Consider the following 19163-nt stretch of genomic DNA (forward strand, 5'->3'; position numbering starts at 1 on the left):
TGAGGGTTGGGTTAGTTGTGTCGATCGTATAATGAGTACTGACCAAGAAACGTTACATATGGTGTGGTGTGCACTTTCTAAGATCCACCACCATCTTAAAGGTATTACGGATATTTACCTATGCACTAAGAAGGATCAACAATTCTCAAAGGTTACCCAAGATTATGTTGCCAATGTATGTTACCAATGTCACATATGGTGTGGCGTACTTTGGAAGATTTACCTTCACCAACTACATATCATCATATAGCTTCTTTTCTCCCTACTAAAGATCCAATCCAAAACTTTTCAATATTCAATAGGCATCCTAGTAATCCAATAAGCTCCATTCAGTGCTCGCTTTTTGTCATCTTTCAAAGGCAAAATCTCTTGATTGAGGTAGGCCTCTTGGCTTCACAAAACTCGAGCGTCGATTTCCATCTCCTAATCTTCACCGTAAGCGTCGATTTCCATCTAATTTCAAGTCACCTAAAAACTTTGAGTAATGCATTACTAGGATCGGTTCAATATGCATCGACCTCCTATAAATGGCGACGAACGATTGGACTATTGCTGGATATAGTTGAAAACAAGCAATTGTACACTTCCTGATGAGCGCATTTCGTCGCATTCCGAAGAATGCCCCCAATTCTAAAAAAGTATAGTCCTAATCGCGTGCTTAAACTGATAACATATTCCAATTTTTCCCGCTAGATGACGATCCATTTAAACAGGTTTTTAAACCGCGGATAACTTAAAACAATCTAAAAGATAACCTAACAATCTATCGACAAGCTGCAACTTGCAAGGCGCCCTAGCGCCGCTAGCGAGAAATATAGAGACTTCCGAGGCTCTCGAAAAGCCGATACTTCAAATATTAATAATAAAGAAAAGAGGAAAACAGCTAGCGGACAAGGCAATTTTCCCGGTGCCAGGAAACCACGACAGGCAAGCTCCAGCCTCCTACTCCGCACTTCAGTGAGAAAAGCAAGGTCAAAGAATAGTATCAAGTGATTACATCATATGGTTCAAATAATGAAGGCCGCAGGGGGATCTGACGTGAATATACGTAGAGAGTCGAGACTCACAGAATTGCAAAAGCAAGAAGGGCAACCACAACTGATGCGGTAACTTTGACAGGCAGGCGAGCCGCTCCGTTCTACACGTTAACGAGGCACAACGATGTAAGATTAGAAGCACATGAAACATGTAAGCTTTTAAAAAAAACAAACAGAATCGAGTTAATCAGTGTTACCGGAGACGCTGGGACCGGTGCGGGCACCACGGACTGCGATGGAGAAGCCCCAGAGGGCGGGGCAGGCGGGCTAGCAATAGGGCCAGCGAGGGACGGAGAAGGCGCTGGAGACGAAGACGGCGGAGATGGCGATGGGGAAGGAGCTCTGGGAGCACTAGTGGGAGTCGAGATAGGAGTAGTAGCAGGGGGGGTGTGAGGAGCGACGGCAGGGGAGGGAGGTATCACAACTGTTGAGGGAGAAAGGACAGTAGCAGAAGGCGTGGGCGTAGAAGCGGAAGTAGGAGGAGGCGTCATTACAGTGGATGGAACTGGGGCTGAGACCGGGGAGGTCTTGCTGGAGCTGGGAGGAGGTGATGGAGTAGTTACTGCAGCCGGAGGTGAGGCAGACCGAGCGGGTGGCTGGGATGCTGTAGGAGGTGCAGCGACTGAGGAATGAGGTGAGAAAGAAACAGGGGAACCGGCAGCGGATGACAGAGGAGGGGATGAGAAAGAAGGGGAACTGGCGGGTGATACAGCTGCAGAAGGGGGAGTGGCGGACATGGAAGGAGGAATGCCAGACCTACTCGTGGGAGAGGGGGACATCCCAGAAGACTTGGGAGGAACACCAGAGCTTGTAGCAGGGGGGAACGAAATCCCAGAAGACGGACCTGCGGAGGCCGGGGCTGTCGGTGGACTGACGGCGGGGACGAGTGCGCCATCGTTACTAGGAGAACTGGGAGTAGCGGCGGGGCTGAAACTGGTAGGAGGAGGAGAACTAACAGACGGCGTGGACTGAGGAGGAGAGGCCGGTCTAGATGCAGTAGTAGAAGGTGGGGTGCTTATAACGACTGCTGGAGGGTTGGCTGTTGTTGGCGGGAATGCACCGCCTTCGTCCCCTCCTGCCATGGGTGGCGGAATGGGTTGGCCCATCACAGCTACACTATCACCGCCCCCCATCAACAACAGCACGCAGCACAGAAACGTCGACATCTCGTTCAATATCTGCACGTTCATCTTGTCCATCGTCTGGCTGCTCTCGGCTTCCCCTCTACTTCAAATCGTAGAAGGAAGATCCACCTGCACCAGGCTAGACTGAGATTTTGGCACTGTCCAGCTCCACTTCGCCACAATTCTTTCGCTCAAGCAACCGACTAACAGGAACGACAACACGACTCAGCTTGGCTGCTGAACAAGGAGCCGAGCTGCTGGTGCGTACCTACGCTCTGTCTCTCTCTCTCTCTCTCTCTCTCACTTCTTGGGCGTGCCACATCCACTACGCAGGTAAGGTAGCTACCACTACACCTGCTGATGAAAGGGAGAAGAAGGCTATAGCGAAGTGTTGCTGTTAAAGACAACACTTCCACAACGATGAGTACGGGTGTTTAAATGCAAGGGGAGGGCGGGTCTAGTAAAGGAGAACAGCGCCTGCCAGCTACCTTGCTAGGGCTGGTGTAAATCGACGCCTCCTTCGTAAAAGAGACGTTGATATATCTTTTCCTTCGCTTCCAAAAATCGGAATATATATATATTATCATATATTATAAGTATTAAGAAACTGTGCTTGGGGTACCTAAAACCCGGCGGCGGACACCACACCAGGAAACGGCATTATTTGTTGTCGTTGATGAGGTGCACATGTTCATCATTTATCATTCAAATTTCTAGTGGAGATTCCTGTTGTGTGTGTGCCTCAGTTGAGAGGGGGGGAAGGGGGGGGGGATTCCCAGCACGAGAATGGTTCTGTCACATGTGGGACTGCCAAAAGGCGGCAGCTAAACTTTTTTTCTTAATGCAACAATTTTTTGAAATGTTTGATCGTGCTTCATTCCAATCTTTTTTTAATAATGTGCTAATTTATTAAAGTAGAATAAAATTTTACATGGATATTTACACCTCACAAGCACTAGACCATAAAACATTTTAACCTAAACCTTTAGCCACATCTAGCAAGCCACTTATCTCCCATCTTAAAGGCCTGCCCTTTCTTTCTCAAAAATCTAAATATGGCTAAATAGTCTTTTCTAATTGCTTGATAAATATTGTTTTCTATTCTCCTTCTTCATAAGGACTTTGTTTCTATAGCTCCACACACGCTTGATGAGAACAGCCCTGGCAATGTTCCAAAGCTTCATCGAGTTTGCCAAGTTCCCTAAATAGGGCAGTCGTCATCCCCACTATCTCATTGAGGTCAGTTGCTTTGAACCATATGACTATGGTTTCCCTAGAGGTCCAAAAGAGGTGCTTCACATTCCCTCTACATGGCACAAAAAATACAATTTGCATTTATTCTCATCAGCCTGCCCACTCTATCCTTGGTAGGGAGTTTTCTTGCAACTACTTTCCAAAGCATGAGGTTAAGCTATCTACTTGGAGTAGCTCTCCAAGCTCTAGCAAGTCTTATCCTCCAAGTACTCAGACTCATATGGGGGGTAATTGAGTTTCCACTTGTCATGATTTTCTTGAGCAATCTCTAGTCTCTCCTTTTGAAAATATTGCCTTCCTTTCATTTTGGCAATTGATTTACCCCTAAACTTTCATCGGACCAAATTTAGTAGATGGGAGCCAAGTGTCCCTTTTATCATGCAATACCTTCTTGATGCATATTCCATAAATCTTTCCATCTTAGTAGTCTCTTCTTGGCTATTTTCTTGGCCAATTTGGGGCAGCTATTGATAGGCAAGAAATTATCCATAAAGGCATGTGGGAAAGTCCAAATCCATTGAAGAAGAGTCCCATCCCCTCTCCTTGGTTTCTCTTCCCTCCAGAGCATATCTTTTATGACCTCTTTCAAGCCTCTTATGAAGCCTTTAACAAATATCATAGCCCTTCACTACTAACTTACCAGTAGATGCAAGGATCTTGTCTTCCCATGTTAGCTCACCCCATTCATAGCCCTATAGTTTTGCCTTGCTAACAACCTCTTGTAACGATCGTCCATGGCTCTTCCTATTCAACCCTTTGATTAGTTCCGTCTACAATTTTTTCTAGCCCAAGGCTTCCATTAGCCAAGGATTTAGTTATCATGCTCCAAGAGATGTAATGTCGAGGCCTCAATTAGCCAAGGCTTCGGTTATCATGCTCTAAGAGATGGAATTCCACTTCTCCTCTAATCCATATGACCATAGAAAGCTTTTATTAGTGTCTTCCCCTACCTTCCCTCCTATATTCAAACAAAAGGTAATAGTTTCAACAAACATCATTGCTAGCATCAACACCTTGTTAATTATCAATACCTTGTCTATGAAGGACAAGGGAATCTTGGAATAAATTGTCATCTTCTAGTGTATCTTCTTCATTGACCATTTTTATCTTTTGTTTGCCTATGATTGCTAACCCTATGGGGGCTCCTAAATATCTCAAAACTTTCCCCCATCATTGTCACTAAATTGATTGCTAATTATTACACATTCTCTATTTAATGAATTCATGTCAATAAATTAATGACTCGCTTTTCTTTAAGTGTTGATGATGATCTAGCATGGCCATGAACCATTTAGAGACCAATATTCCTAATGCATCACTTAATGGGATGATCAGAGCACTGTGACGAGGATATCTGGTACAGGCAATACAAGTTATGAAGGGGGAAAGAAGTGTCTGCCAAGTGTAAGAGTGTACACAAGAACCAAGGAGTTACACATAAATGAAGATGGACTAAGTTCTAAGAAGAGGAAGTGCATTAGTATTATGTATATGTATTTATGTGTGCATCTGGGGACGCCTGGGTGTTAGCTTTCATGGATGCAAATAGAGAGCAACACATAGAATGAAGCAACATGCTTCCTCTCTCTTCTACTCATTTTTCTGAAAAGACATAGGTCAAGTATTTACAAGTCCAAAAGGACCATTCACACCAACCATAAGGACTAGAGTACCGACTTATTTAATATACTTGACTAATATAGCTAGACTAGCTGTGTCCAGCTCCGGTCAAACACATATGAAAGAGCTTGATATTCTAACACTCCCCCTCAAGCTCAAGACAGCATCTGTACTCCAAGCATCTACCTAAAACCACAGAACTTATCTTTATCCAAGGACTTGGTAAAGATATTCGCAACCTGTTCATTTGTCTTTACATGCATAATATCAACTCGTCCTGCAAGAATCATCTCTCTGATGAAATGGTAGTGTACCTCTATGTGTTTCGTCCTGCATGATAGACTAGATTCATAGCCAGGAGTACACTACTCAGATTATCACATAGTAACTTCACTGGAGCATCTACCTGTATGTCCAAATCAGCCATAAGCTTGAGCAGCCATGAAATCTCACATGCTGCCAATGCAGCACCCCTGTACTCTGCCTCAGTACTCGACAAAGCAACCGTAGGCTGCTTCTTGCTGCTCCAGCTAATCATGCCGCTACCAAATCCAAATGCATATCCACTCGTATATCTACGGTCATATGAGCAACCTGCCTAATCTGCATCCGTGTATCCAATCAATGTCAAGGGCTTATCTCTGACATAGAACAACCCATGCGGCTTTCTAGGCTTCTGCATAAACTGGCTTATGAGCCCTACAGCATAGCTCAAGTCAGGCCTAGTGATGGTCAAGTAAATCAAGCTACCAACCATCTACCTGTACATAGTCACATCCTCTACTTTAGCCCTAGTGTTCATGTCTAGCTTGACATTCTAATCAAGAGGTGTATCCAACGGTTTGCATTCAGCCATGCCATACTTCTTCAGCATCTCCATGGCATAGTGCTTCTGCATTAGCCATAACCCATTGTCAGCTGGAACTACCTCAATGCCCAAGAAATACTTCAGTTCTCCTAGGTCTTTCATGTCAAATTCAGATTTCAGCATCTTCATTACATGCTGTATGCCCAAGTCATCACCACCAGTGATTATCAAATCATCAACATATATGACCAGCACTACCAAGCCACTGTCAGTCTTCTTTGTAAATAGGCTGTGATCAGCCCTGCCAACAGCAAAACCCAATCTTTGCAAGTAGTTACTGATCCTAGCATGCCAAGCTCTCGGAGCCTACTTCAGCCCGTACAATGCATTTTTCAGCCTGCATACATAATACTGAAAATCAGGGTGAACATACCCTTCCGGTTGAACTATATAAACATCCTCTACTAGGTCACCGTTAAGAAATGCATTCTTAACGTCCATCTGTTGCAATTTCCAACCTTTAGCAGCAGCCAAGGCAATCACAGTGCGAATGGTTGCCATCTTGGCAACAGGTCTGAATGTTTCCTCATAATCAAGTCCATATTCTTGGGCATACCCCTTTGCGACCAGCATGGCTTTGTATCTCTCCACACTGCCATCTGACTTGCATTTGATTTTGTAGACCCATTTGCAACCAATGGTCTTTTTCCCTTCAGACAGTGGCACTAAATCCCATGTCTTATTTTCAGCCAAGGCATTCATTTCTTCATCCATGGCTACACACCACTTCTCATCTTTCACTGCTTCAGCATATGTACCTGGTTCTTTGACCTCCATCACTTTTGTCATGTAAGCATAATGCTTTGCGAAGTAGCCACTGTATGTCAACCTGTCAACAGGGTATCTGACCCTCTGCGAGCATCTAAGCTATGGTGCACTACTCGATTCCCCTCTCTCATGAGGCGGAATATACCTGCTCTGCCTTGTGCCAGGCGTATAGACAATCGGAATACCAAGTTCGCTGTCTAAAGTATCAGCAGACTCATAGCCAGAAGTCATTCTGCTAGGTGTCATCATACCAGATGCATCCTCAATAACTTTCTCTTTTCCTTTGTTGTCCAAGACATCATGTCTTCCCCTCACTGACATACTGGTGTCAGTGGACGGCGAGCTCCTCAATCTCCCTGTCCATGGGGATACTGTCTGACTACGAGGTCCCACCATAGCAGTGCTCTGCTGTAAATCAACTGTAGAGACATGAGTGGAAGGCATATCCGATGGCATTGCACTGGTGATACATACCAAGAGCCCATCTCATCAAAGATAACATCCGTGCTTACCAAAGTCTCCCTGGTAGAGGGATCATAGCATTTGTATGCCTTCTTCTCCTGCGAATATCCAATGAAAACACACTTATGCGCTTTGGGATCCAGCTTCTTCCTTTTCTCATCTGGAATATGCACATAAGCAAGACAGCCAAAGACTTTCATGTGACTTACATCCGGCTTATAGCCATACAGCTTCTCAAACGGTGTCATCTCATGAATACCTGTAGTGGGAGTCCTGTTCAGAATGTATACGGCTGTCATAAGAGCCTCTGCCCAATAGTAAAGCGGCATATGCTTTTCATTCATCATGGCCCTAGCAGCTTCCATCAGAACCCTGTTCTTTCTTTCAGCTACTCTGTTCTGCTTCGGAGTGTAGCTGCAGGTTAGCTGCCTACGAATGCCATTTCTAGCCAAGAAATCATCAAATTCATTTGATACATACTCCCCACCATTGTCAGATCTCAAGCAAGAGATGTAGCATTGAAACTCCTTCTCAACCTATGCTTTAAATTGTTGAAAAACAGCAAAGACCTCATCTTTTGTTTTCAATATTTAAAGCCAGGTGTGGCGACTGTAGTCATCAATGAAAGATACATAATATCTGGAACCTCCCATAGATGCATTATGAGCTGGCCCCCAAACATCAGAGTGCACTAACTACAATGGACGTGTGCTCTGCCTTACATGCCTGACAAACGGCAATCTAGATTGCTTACCGAACTGGCAAGCATCGCATACATGACCAATATCTGAATATTGGAACTTGGGTAAACCTATAACCAGCTGTTTTTTCTGCCTAATTTGCAGCCTTTGCAAATTGACATGCCCCACTCTCTTGTGCCATATTTCCAAATCCCTAACAGTGCTTGCCAGAACCATGAGCAAACATAGCTGAATTCAGCTCTGGCAAAGAAGCATCAAGAGTAAACATTTGGCCATTCCTGTGACCACGAGCTATCAACTTGCATCCATTGCCAAACTCTTCAATAAAGCAGCAATGTTTATTAAATCTAACCTACAAGTTCTGCTCCGGCCGACAGACAATAAGTTCTTCATAATTGAAGGGACATGCAATACATCATGCAAATTTTTCTTCTTGCCATCATGAACCACAAGAGGCACTTTGCCTTTATGCTCGATGCTATGTTGCATGTCATCACCTGTGCATACATAGCCATGCTTTTCAACCACCATATCAGTGAATCAGTCACCATGAGGGGTCATGTGATTCAATGCCCCTGAGTCAATGTACCACACTGCATCATCAGATGATTTTTCAACAGCCTTATCTTTGACATATTGCATGGCAAACAGTCTATCACCAGAGTCATCTGCTTGACTGGACGTAGCATAGTGTCCATGCTGCTTGCTCTTCTGGTTTCCCTGCTTCTTCCAGCAGTCCTTCGTAATATGCCCATACTTTCCGCAGTAGTGACAATCCTTATCCTTATTTGGATTGTCTGACTGACGCTGCTGCTGCCATGAGCCTCTACCACGGGAGTTAGATCTCCCCCTGCCTCGAAAGTTTCCACTACCTCTTGCATTTGATGACGGCTGATTGCTATTACCATAGGATGCATTCTGCTGGCCTCCTCTGCCAGATCCATAACCCCTACCACAGCTGCCACGGCCACGCTGATTCGAGTAAAAAACTGCATCCTTATTCTTTGAACTGCTTGACCCTATAGCTAAGCCAAGCTTCACCTCTTCATGAATCAATAATGCAACCAGCTCATTAAAGTCAGGCATTTTAGCCCGCACTGACACTGAAGTGCCAAAAGACTTGTATTCAGGACCCAAGCCATTCAAAGTCATTGCAACCATATCTTCATCTTCAACCTATGAACCAATAGATGCCAGCTGATCTACTATGGTCTTAACCTCTGTGACATAATCTTGTATGGATCTGTTCTTCCTCTCCATGTTATTGGATTTCTACTTCAATTGTATCTTCCTAGCACTTGTGGTTGTGCCATAGTATTTGACCAATATATTCCATGCATCTGCTGGGGATTTACAGTTCATGATCTACATCACCATAGCATCCGAGATAGATAATGACAACCAATGTAAAACCTTGCGAGCTCTTTCCGTCCAAGCTCGATGCGCTCGTCTTTGATTAGCTATAGGATTCCTTTCTGGAACTTCAGGTTCAGCCTCAACACCTGTCACTAAGTCCCAGTATCCTTTGCCTATCAGAAAGTTCTCCATGCGGAACTTCCATATTGCATAATTGTTGCTATCAAGCTTTTCTCCCACAATCTGGGTTACATTATCAGTTCTATCAGCATTTGCCATGTTGTAGACCTTGCCTGACAACCTGCAAACCAAGATCTTCTTAACAGTTCAATTTCAGCCTGAAACTGTTTATGACAGTTTTCTGCAATTAACTGCAATAAAAAACCAGGGTATTTCAGCCCACTGACAACCCAAAACAACCCACAAACAAGTGGCTTAACCTGTGGCTAAAACAGTCAGTCCAAATGCTATGTATTTACTTCGGTTTGAACTCCTGCAACCTCATTGCCAGGGTACATACATGCAGTCTAAAAATTGTAATTCTGTGAGTGACCAGCAGTGGTTTCAAGCCCAAAACTGAGTGGTATACATGTCATACATGTCCCAAACTTTCATAGATAGCTACTAGTACATGTGTCAAGCCGTACATAGGCAGGCTGCATGTGAGGTAGCTTGGTTGCATAAGCTACTTTATGATATGCATTAGTCTACAGATGGGCCAGTTGTCATTTATTGTGACACCACGAGTAGTATACACTTGGCAAATAACCCAGTCTATCATGCTAGAACAAAGCACATTGAGGTGCATTATCACTATGTGCGGGAGAGGGTTTTACTAGGTCTTATTGATCTAGTTTATGTCAGCACAGAGGATCAGTAGTAGCTGACATATTCACGAAGGCATTAGGCACCGAGAAGCTGCGCAAGTTCAGAGGCCTGCTTGGTGTGCAGGAATTGGGATTGAGCTCGAGGGGGAGTGTTGAGATATCGAGCTCCACTCGTGATATGCTAGGGTGACCGTTGTGCATTTATGTCACCGACTTGTCAGTTACAGATGCAGTTGGTACACCACCCATGAATAATAGCTAGATGACAGCTATCCTTATCTACTCTAGTTCGTGGCTCAGTTAGTATGCCATCTTAGTTAGTTGAGTTTGGTTTGAGACCCATATATAGCGTTCTTCTATTTCTATGTACCAGAGTTCTTTTGGCTTACACAACTAAGAAGAGGAAAACTGTTTTCAGCCTCCACCCTTGTGTGTATTCCCCCATTGTGCAAGCAAGAAAGCTACAAGTGAGGCTCCTTCCTTCTCTCCCACAATCTTGACACAACTGTCGTACCCCTTTGAGCTTCTCAGATTCAACTATGAGGGTAGAAGCTTCAAGGCAGATGCTGGAAGACTTTGATGATCAAATCAAATCAATAAGACAAGACATCCAAGCCGCCAAGGATAGATAGAAGGCTTATGCGGACTTGAAATGGCAAGACAAATCCTTCGTTGAAGGTGATATGGTCTTTATCTGCGTATGCCCTAAAAAGAGTTCACTGTCCTTGGGAGAATACAAGAAGCTAAGTCCAAGGTATTGTGGACCTTATAAGATCACTAAGTGCCTAGGACCTAATGCTTACAGACTACAGCTGCCTACAACCCTAAAGGTTCATAATGTATTCCATGTTAGCCTATTGAAAAAGTATCTACCTAATCTGAATCATGTACTTGATTATCAGCAAATTGTAATGCCTAGTCAAGGAGTCCTTGAGCTATGGCATAATAAAGTCCTAGATGTCAGGGAGAAGCATTTGAGGTCAAGGACCTTGAGAGAATACCTCGTCCAGTGGAAAAATTGTCCCGAAGAGGATGCCACCTGGATGGACAAAGGTACTCTCAACCAGGTCCTCTCGAGATGAGGACATCTCGATTCCTCTAAGGGGGAGAGAATGTAACGGGCCATAGGAACCCTCCCCCTGGAATTTAAAAAGAAAATGAAAAAAAATATATCATAAGTTCAAAAATTTTTTCTCCCCTCTCTCCCCACCGACAGCACGTCGAGGAGAGAGAGAGAGGGAGTGATGGTGGTGGGGGGCATGCAGCCCCCAAGTGGGAGGGGTGGCTATGCAAACTACCTCCTCCCCTCCCCTATATAAGGGGAGGCTTCTCCCCTCCCAAAAAAAAAGGGACAGGAGGCTACGTCGCCATTCTCCACCCCCCATCAGCTGCTGCGATCGCCACCCTCCCCCATCAGCTAGTGCGAAGGGCGTTGGGGCCTCCGACTGTAGTCTCTTCTCCCTCCTCGCTTGACGGCAGTTTGAGGCTACGGCCCCCTTCCTTACGCCACCCCCCACCGCCTGGTACGTCAGGCGCTGCATACTCCTCCCTGGGCCTTTCGACTAGGCGTTCCCCCCCCCGGTCGCTCTACTAAATCGCGCCCTGGGCCTTTGGCTATAGTCAACCCCCCCTATTTGCTGATGCTGTGGGACCCTCCCTGGGACCTCCAAACAAGCTGTCTCCTCCCGTGAGCGCCATCCAATTCGGCTCGTGAGAAGAGAAGGAGTGAGGAGAGAGAGAAGAAGAAGGAGTGGGGAAGAGAAGGGAAGAAGTGGGAGAGAAGGAGAGAAGAGAAAGAAGAAGGGAGAGGGAGAAGGGAAGAAGAGGGAGAGAAGGAGAAGGAGAGAAGAGAAAAAAGGAGGGAGAGAGAGAAGGGAAGAAGAGGGAGAGAAGGAGAAGGAGAGAAGAGAAAGAAGGAGGGAGAAAGAGAAGGGAAGAAGAGGAAGAGAAGGAGAAGGAGAGAAGAGAAAGAAGAAGGGAGAGGGAGAAGGGAAGAAGAGGGAGAGAAGGAGAAGGAGAGAAGAGAAAGAAGGAGGGAGAGAGAGAAGGGAAGAAGAGGGAGAGAAGGAGAAGGAGAGAAGAGAAAGAAGAAGGGAGAAGGGAGAAAGGAAGAAGTGAGAGTTGGTAACTGCAAGGAGCCACGCCCAAACCACCCTCTCGACGAAGGACCCCCATCCAGCGGTCTTTTCTACCAAACCTGTCAACCCGAAAACTATCAAGGTCCGGACTGCCCATTCTCCGTGAGATGAATGGCTCCCAAGAAGAAAGTCACGGGAAGTGTAGGCGCGCAGGCCACCGGTAATGCTGGAGGGGCGAGCGGAATGACCAATGCAGCACACACGAATCAAACCCAGGTTCTAAGCTTTAAAATTAATTAGGTATTATTTCTCGTGGAAGAGATGAAATGGGTTGTGACGTGCATAGAACAAGAACGAGTCTTAGGGTTTTGTTTACTCTAAGTACTAAGTTGCATGCACGAAACGGTAGATTTTGGAATTCGCATAAGATTTTATACATAAAATGATAAGGTTATCACCTTACCTCACATGAAATGATAGCTTTTACTCACATAAAATGATAAGGTTATCGCTTTACCTCACATGAAATGATAGCTTTTACACATATAAAATGATCGCCTTAATTCACATAAGATGATAGCTTTTTGACCAGTTCAGTACATGAATAGTCATTTAGAATTCACGTTTCGCAATCATGGTTAAAAGAAACACATGAAATGTTAATTTCTGTTCATGAGATACACTTGCATCGTTAGACAAAACCCTAGACTTTCATATAAACAAGTCACATGTGATCTGGTGCATTAGAAATAAGTACTCGTTGCCAGGATTAAAGAGAGATAAAAGTTGTTAGGAGGTACAACTATACTAAACGCACAATGTGCATGATGGTTAAGACCGATTGGGGAAATCCTACATAGAACAACACTATGAGAATTGGAAGGATCGCATGCATCTAGACTACATCTTGAAAGTCTAAACGAAGAATCATGTGTTGCCATGTGTGTTAACTGAGCTTGGTTGGAATTAGAGATTAAAAGATCCTTGGTTGGGTTGCAAATAATGCATGTCCATTGCTTTGACTAACCAGCTAATGCTTGAGTTAGGGACTAAGATACCCTAAGGTAAAACCCAAGGGAAAAGGGCAAGTATAAGTCAAGTTACCAGGACCATTTGCTTGCATATCTTGTTTGAAAGTATTGGGATCTCGCCAAGTCGCGAAAAGACCCAAGATCAGATGCTGGGAGCATGTAGGGGAAAAAGGAGTCACACCTTAGCAGTCAGTCGTACAAACGACCTCCGAAATGTTCGTGCTTGTACTTAGGTACATTATTTGATCTCTCTGCTCAATGAACTAATTCAAAGAAAACACTTAATGCTTCAGGTTGAAAGCCTAGAGGGAGAGGCAGGGACAGTTACCTCCGACTGTCTGCCTGGCCCTATCCAAGGGGGTTGATAGCCTCGCCACGAGAGGTCTCTCCGTGGGTGCTACTTGGAGCAGGAGGATGCTTGGGTGCCAGAGGAGGCTCTGGCTGTAAATCCCTTGCCTCCGGATCCCGCACAAGAGGCCGACGTGACTCGAGATGGGATCTCGAGGCCCTTGTACTAGTCAACGGGTGGAACTTGGAGCAGCAATCCTATAGATTGCTGGGATAGCCTTCGAGCATTTTATTGGATGTACTCCAGGATTTTTATAAATAAAGAGCAGTTATTAGAGAAAAAGGAACTTGCTTGGCATTGTTTTTGTATCAGTGCCTAAGTTACGTGAAGGAACCCATGATTAATTCGTTTAATTAAGGAAGTTGATTTTGCATGTCAAAATGTAATGTGTTAGGTAATTAGATAACTAAAGCAAACTGAGGAAAGTGCGGTGGACATGACTTAGGTCCGTCCTACAGAAGGGTAGTCCTGGTTAGATGGGAACTTTTCTCAAATGATGAGATAATAAGACAATGAGACCTAGTATCAGTAGATGTAGAATTTTTGATTTATTCTGTTTTAGGTGAAAGGAATGGGACTATGTCATACGGCAGAGAGGTTGAGCTTCGCATCCCTCTCATTTCCCATTCTCCATGAACCAAGTGCAGCATGAATCCGCTTCGACTCTGTTGTTCCTATGCAAAGTGGTACATCTGGAGCTCGACGCTAGCTCCTTCCTAGAGACTTTGCTGATAGGAAAGGAACCCTGACCCCATGTCGATCCCAAGTGGGAACGGCTAGACACTTCTACTCAGGGCAGACTCGGGAAGACCTAGATCGCAAACCCTATGTCATTCCCTATGAGTGCCAGGCGGAGCCTTCTAGACACTCCTCCCGATGGGCTGCTAAGACGTGTCCCGCAAGCAGACAAGTGGGCACGTTACAATCTTCCACATGTATCTCTTTAGGCATCATTACCTTGAGCATATGTCCCTCAAAGGAATGAAAGTCTTGACTCGTTTTGCAATATTTACTGTCTCTTGAGTACTCATGTTTTGATTCATGTGATCATTATTTATATGGCAAGCAGACTCATAACTCACATGATTCAATTGGCTCTAGTTCTATGTGTACGGGTGAGCCATTGGCTCTTGTGCATTTAGAAGTTTGTGGTCCCATGTCTTGTCAGCCATTAGATGGTGCAAATTATTTTGTTATATCCATTGATGATTAGTCACATAAGGTCTGGCCTATCCCATAAAGCAGAAGTCAGAAGTTTGTCTAGTTTCAATGCTTTCTTACTATGGTTGTTGGGAAAAGGCTAAAATGCATATGATCTGACAATGGGGTGAACATGTCACTAAGACATTTGAGAAGTTTTGTGACAAGAGGGATATTAAGTGCCAATTGATCACCCCTTATACCCCACCCCAAAATGGTGTTGCAAAGTGCATGAATAGAACTATTAAGGAAAGAGTTTGAAATATGCTTTATCAAGCAGGCTTAGCACAACATTTTGGGCTGAGGCAATTCATACTATAGTTTATTTGTTTAATAGATCCCCATGCACTACTTTTGGTGTTAGAGTTTTAGAGGAGGTATGGTCTGCTAAAATTTCCCCCCTCATATGCACATTTGTGAGTCTTTGGATGTGAGGCTTTTCTGCCATATGCCCAAAGATAAATGCAACAAGTTGGATCTCTGTCAAATGCATCTTTCTTAGATATAGTGATGCATGTGAGATGGGTTATTACCTTTGGGATCCATAGGCTCAAAATGTTATCCGCAGTCATGATATTGTGTTTTATGTGGATAAGATGCATATGAGATCAAAGTAGGTGGTTGAGATGCACATGGTGATCTTTCAAGAGGAGCCTCCTATTATAGTATAAGCAGCCCTAATCAGGCAACCTATAGCTACTCATAATATAGTGGCTCACAATCTACTTGTTGTATAGGATCATGACATTAGATAGATAGAACATGTAGTACAGGTCCCACATATGATTTTGAGATGCCCTATTAGAGCCTCACATCCTCCTACTTGTTTTGATCCCTTTGTGCATTATATCTTGGTGAGAAATTCTAATGAGGGGCCTTACTTATAAGGAGACTATGCATAGAGGTGATAGTCACTCTTGGGAGAGGGCCATATAGTTTCAGTTTGATTCACTACAAAAAAATCATACATGGAACTCGGTTTCCTTGCTAGATGGTAAAATGCATTGCCATGTAAGTGGATGTATAAGTTGAAGAGCACCCTTGGTCACCCTAAGCTAGCATACATGCTCGTTTAATTACAAATGTTTTTAAATACGAAAATGGAGTTAAATTTAATGAGATCTTCTCACCAATGTTCAAGATGACTACATTGTACTTGGTTTTAACCTTGGTTGCATAGTTAGATCTGGAGCTTTACCAAATGGATATGAAGATGCCTTCTTACATAAGGACTTCCATGAGGATATTTATATGTAGCCTAAGGGCTTTGTGGAAAAGGGTAGGGAATACTTGGTGTGCAAGTTGGGAGTCTCTATAGAATTAAGTAGGCACCTAAGGAATAGGGTCTACTTAATTCCATAGAGACTCTCTCTGAGGAAATTGGCTAGTCACCCAGTGTGACTATTGGACTTTCCACATCTTGAGTCTCTCTCTCTCTCTCTCTCTCTCTCTCTCTCTCTCTCTCTCTCTCTCTCTCTCTCTCTCTCTCTCTCTCTCTCTCTCTCTCTCTCTCTCTTGCTTTCTTGCTTCATCTACTATAGCTCACTCCTCCATTGGTTTCGCTTGCTCATGCTCTAACTCAGTCTTTTTCCTTCAACTAGTATCAAAGCATCAGTTTGAAAAGCTTTCCCATCATTAACTTCAACTCGAGAGACAAAGCTATAGCTTGAAGGTTCGATGGCAGCTCACAACCCTCTTCTTCTTGAGGTATGAAACCTGCTCCCACTTCTTCCCTACTTATTTCCACCCAATGAGGCCTACTCTAGGAGTTCGAGACACCTTGTTTATCATTGTCCAAGGCTCAACACTAAGCAACAACCACAATAGAAACCAATGGTCTACCAGTGTGATTTGCACATGTTTACAACCCTCTGCTCTTGGAAATCTTGCAAACATTGGCACCCCATGTGGCTCCTCGAGCACTTGAACAAGCTTTGGCAACTCCCCTTTCATTGTTTGGGACCTATTGGAGCATCCTTTGCAAGTCTATACCTCAACCATTGCCTACACATTTAGAATACTTTGTTGTAATATAAACAAGGACAACCATCGCTTCATTATTTGAGCTCCATTGATGCTTATATGCTTATATATTGACGTTGGGATGCTTGGTACATGTCTTGAGGTGCTTCTTGGATAGGTTTGAGCTTGCTTTCCTTAGTTTGAAGTAGGATTCTTTTATGTATACACAATGAGCAGTAAGTATTTAACTTGAAGACATGCATTAAAGGCTTATATTCTTCTCGAGTATGACATATGCTTATGTGACTACTTGGCACTAATGTATGGGCTTGGAAATGTTTATGGTGACATTTGAGGCTTCATTTTGAGCTACATTGGATGCTTTAGCACTTAGGCTTTATGCTTCAATTACTTCTATCACTTACACAATTACAAGCTTGAAGATTCTAGTGGGATTTATACTCATAGCTTATGCTTTATGTATCTTGGATGCTCGGATGTCATATCTATGATATACTGAGCTTGTCTTGCTCAATTGGCATTCAATTTTGTTCTAATGGGATTCGTTCAAGCTACTTAGCTATTTTGCATTTGAGCATAGCTTTGGGTTTATGCAGCTGAGCCTACTTCAGTGAGACCGTGGGACTCGATTGAGTTATGTCTATGCTCTCAAGATGCTATCTAGATGTAGTTGTTGCTTAGTGTGCTGATTTGATTCATGCTTCTATGCATTTGTAAGGTTATTCCTACAACACTATAGATGCATTTCTTTATATGAAGAAGGCATGTGATGGTAGCCTTGTCATTTTGGTACTCTTTATTGTTGATATGCCAATTGCTCGGAGTGCTCATGCTCAGCTAGATGCTTTGAAGACTTACCTCAAGAAAAGCTTTGAGATAAAGGGCATGGAGCATGTGTCTGACACAGTTGGTATGTAGATTACACACAATTGCTCTAAAGGATTGCTCTACTTATCCAAAAATTCCATATATAGCGTTTCTACACATTACCTTCTCATGTGAAGGTAAGTCAAGTCAATTGTCCCCAGTTAGTCCCCAGTCAGATAATGAGAAGGTTGAGATGGCCAAGATCTCATATGTATCCATGTGGGAAACTTAATGTATGCCATGATAGCCACTAGACTTGACATAGCATTTGCAGTGGGAGTTGTGACTCATTATGTGGCGACACCTGGCCAACGACTGTTAGGGTAAAGGCGCTTGCGCCTACGTTGCTTATGTATTACTACACTAACAATACCTACATACCTATACATTCCAGGTGGTGGCCGCCCATCACTATCACTTCATTCTTTATTCTTTTAGTGATATTTGAATAAGAGAATGCTAGTCACCCATTGTGACTATTGGACTTTCCACATCTTGAGTCTCTCTCTCTTGCTCTCTTGCTTCATCTGCTATAGCTGACTCCTCCATTGGTTTCGCTTGCTCATGCTCTAACTCGGTCTTTTTCATTCAACTACTATCAAAGCATCAGTTTGAAAAGCTTTCCCATCATTAACTTCAACTCGAGAGACAAAGCTATAGCTTGAAGGTTTGATGGCAGCTCACAACCCTCTTCTTCTTGAGGTATGAAACTTGCTCCCACTTCTTTATGTATCGTGTCCGCTTGTCCACTGTGGGACACGTCTTAGCAGCCCATCGGGAGGGGAGTCTAGAAAGCGCCACTTGGCACTCGCAAGGAATATCATAGGGTTTGTGATCTAGTCTTCCCGAGTCTGCCCCGAAGCAGAAGTATCCGGTCGTTCCCACTTAGGACTGACCTGAAGTCAGGGTTTCTTTCTTATCAGTCAAGTCTCTAGGAAGTAGCTAGCGCCGGGCTCCAGATGACCACTTTGAGTAGGAACAATAGAGTCGAAGCGGATTTATGTTGCACTTCGTTCATGAAGAATAGGAAATGAGAGGGATGTGAAGCTCAACCTCTTTGCCCACAAGGCATAGTCCCATTCCGCTCCCCTAAAACAGCATAAATCGGGATTCTAACTCTACTGACTCCAAGTCTTCACAGTTTCGTTATCACATCTTTTGAGAAAAGTTCCCAGCTAACCGGGACCACCCTTCTATAGGACGGATCCAAGTCGCGTCCACCGCACTTTCCTCGGATTGCTTAGTTATCTAATAGATGGTATCTGGTATAAAGCAGTAAATGTGATTGATAACGTAGATGCACAAAATGGTAATGCTGCATAGAATTCACAGCAGCAGTCGCTGAGCGCAGATGCAGGTGAGCTTCTGGAAGACCCTACTATGTACAAACGCATAGTAGGAAGTTTGATTTATATGACTATTACCAGGCCATATTTGAGCTATGCTGTTGGATTGGTAAGTCAGTTTATGCAGGCTCCAAGGAAACCACATTTGGATGCGGCTAGATGCATAGTCAGGTATGTGAAGTCCACATTGCAGTATGGACTACTTTATGAGACTGGGGTTCAGATACAGCTGTATGGATACACTGATGCTGATTGGGCTGGTAGTATTTCCGATAGACGATCTACCAGTGGA

At 44.0% G+C, this 19163-nt stretch overlaps 1 protein-coding gene across 1 annotated transcript; it reads right to left on the reverse strand.

The window, feature by feature from the left end:
* Window positions 1-831: 831 nt before the first annotated feature.
* LOC148034134 (uncharacterized) lies at window positions 832-2603 on the reverse strand. The gene is made up of 2 exons (XM_087682168.1): window positions 1235-2603; window positions 832-1138 (listed from the first exon to the last, which is right to left on the reverse strand). The coding sequence occupies exons 1-2, from the start codon at window positions 2234-2236 to the stop codon at window positions 1064-1066; spliced, it is 1077 nt and encodes a 358-aa protein (XP_087538294.1). The 5' UTR covers window positions 2237-2603; the 3' UTR covers window positions 832-1063.
* Between the last annotated feature and the right edge of the window lie 16560 nt (window positions 2604-19163).

The sequence above is a fragment of the Lygodium microphyllum genome, chromosome 7 (assembly GCF_053477565.2).
Source record: "Lygodium microphyllum isolate KBCC chromosome 7, Lygodium_microphyllum_v1.1.10, whole genome shotgun sequence".
NCBI lineage: Eukaryota > Viridiplantae > Streptophyta > Polypodiopsida > Schizaeales > Lygodiaceae > Lygodium > Lygodium microphyllum.

What these genes read in the sequence shown, in the direction of transcription:
- LOC148034134 (XM_087682168.1), bottom strand. Translation starts at nt 2,236, where the DNA reads ATGGACAAGATGAACGTGCAGATATTGAACGAGATGTCGACGTTTCTG. An exon ending in CACCGGTCCCAGCGTCTCCG is followed by an intron (nt 1,139 to 1,234) that starts GTAACACTGATT and finishes GTTAACGTGTAG; the next exon opens with AACGGAGCGGCTCGCCTGCC.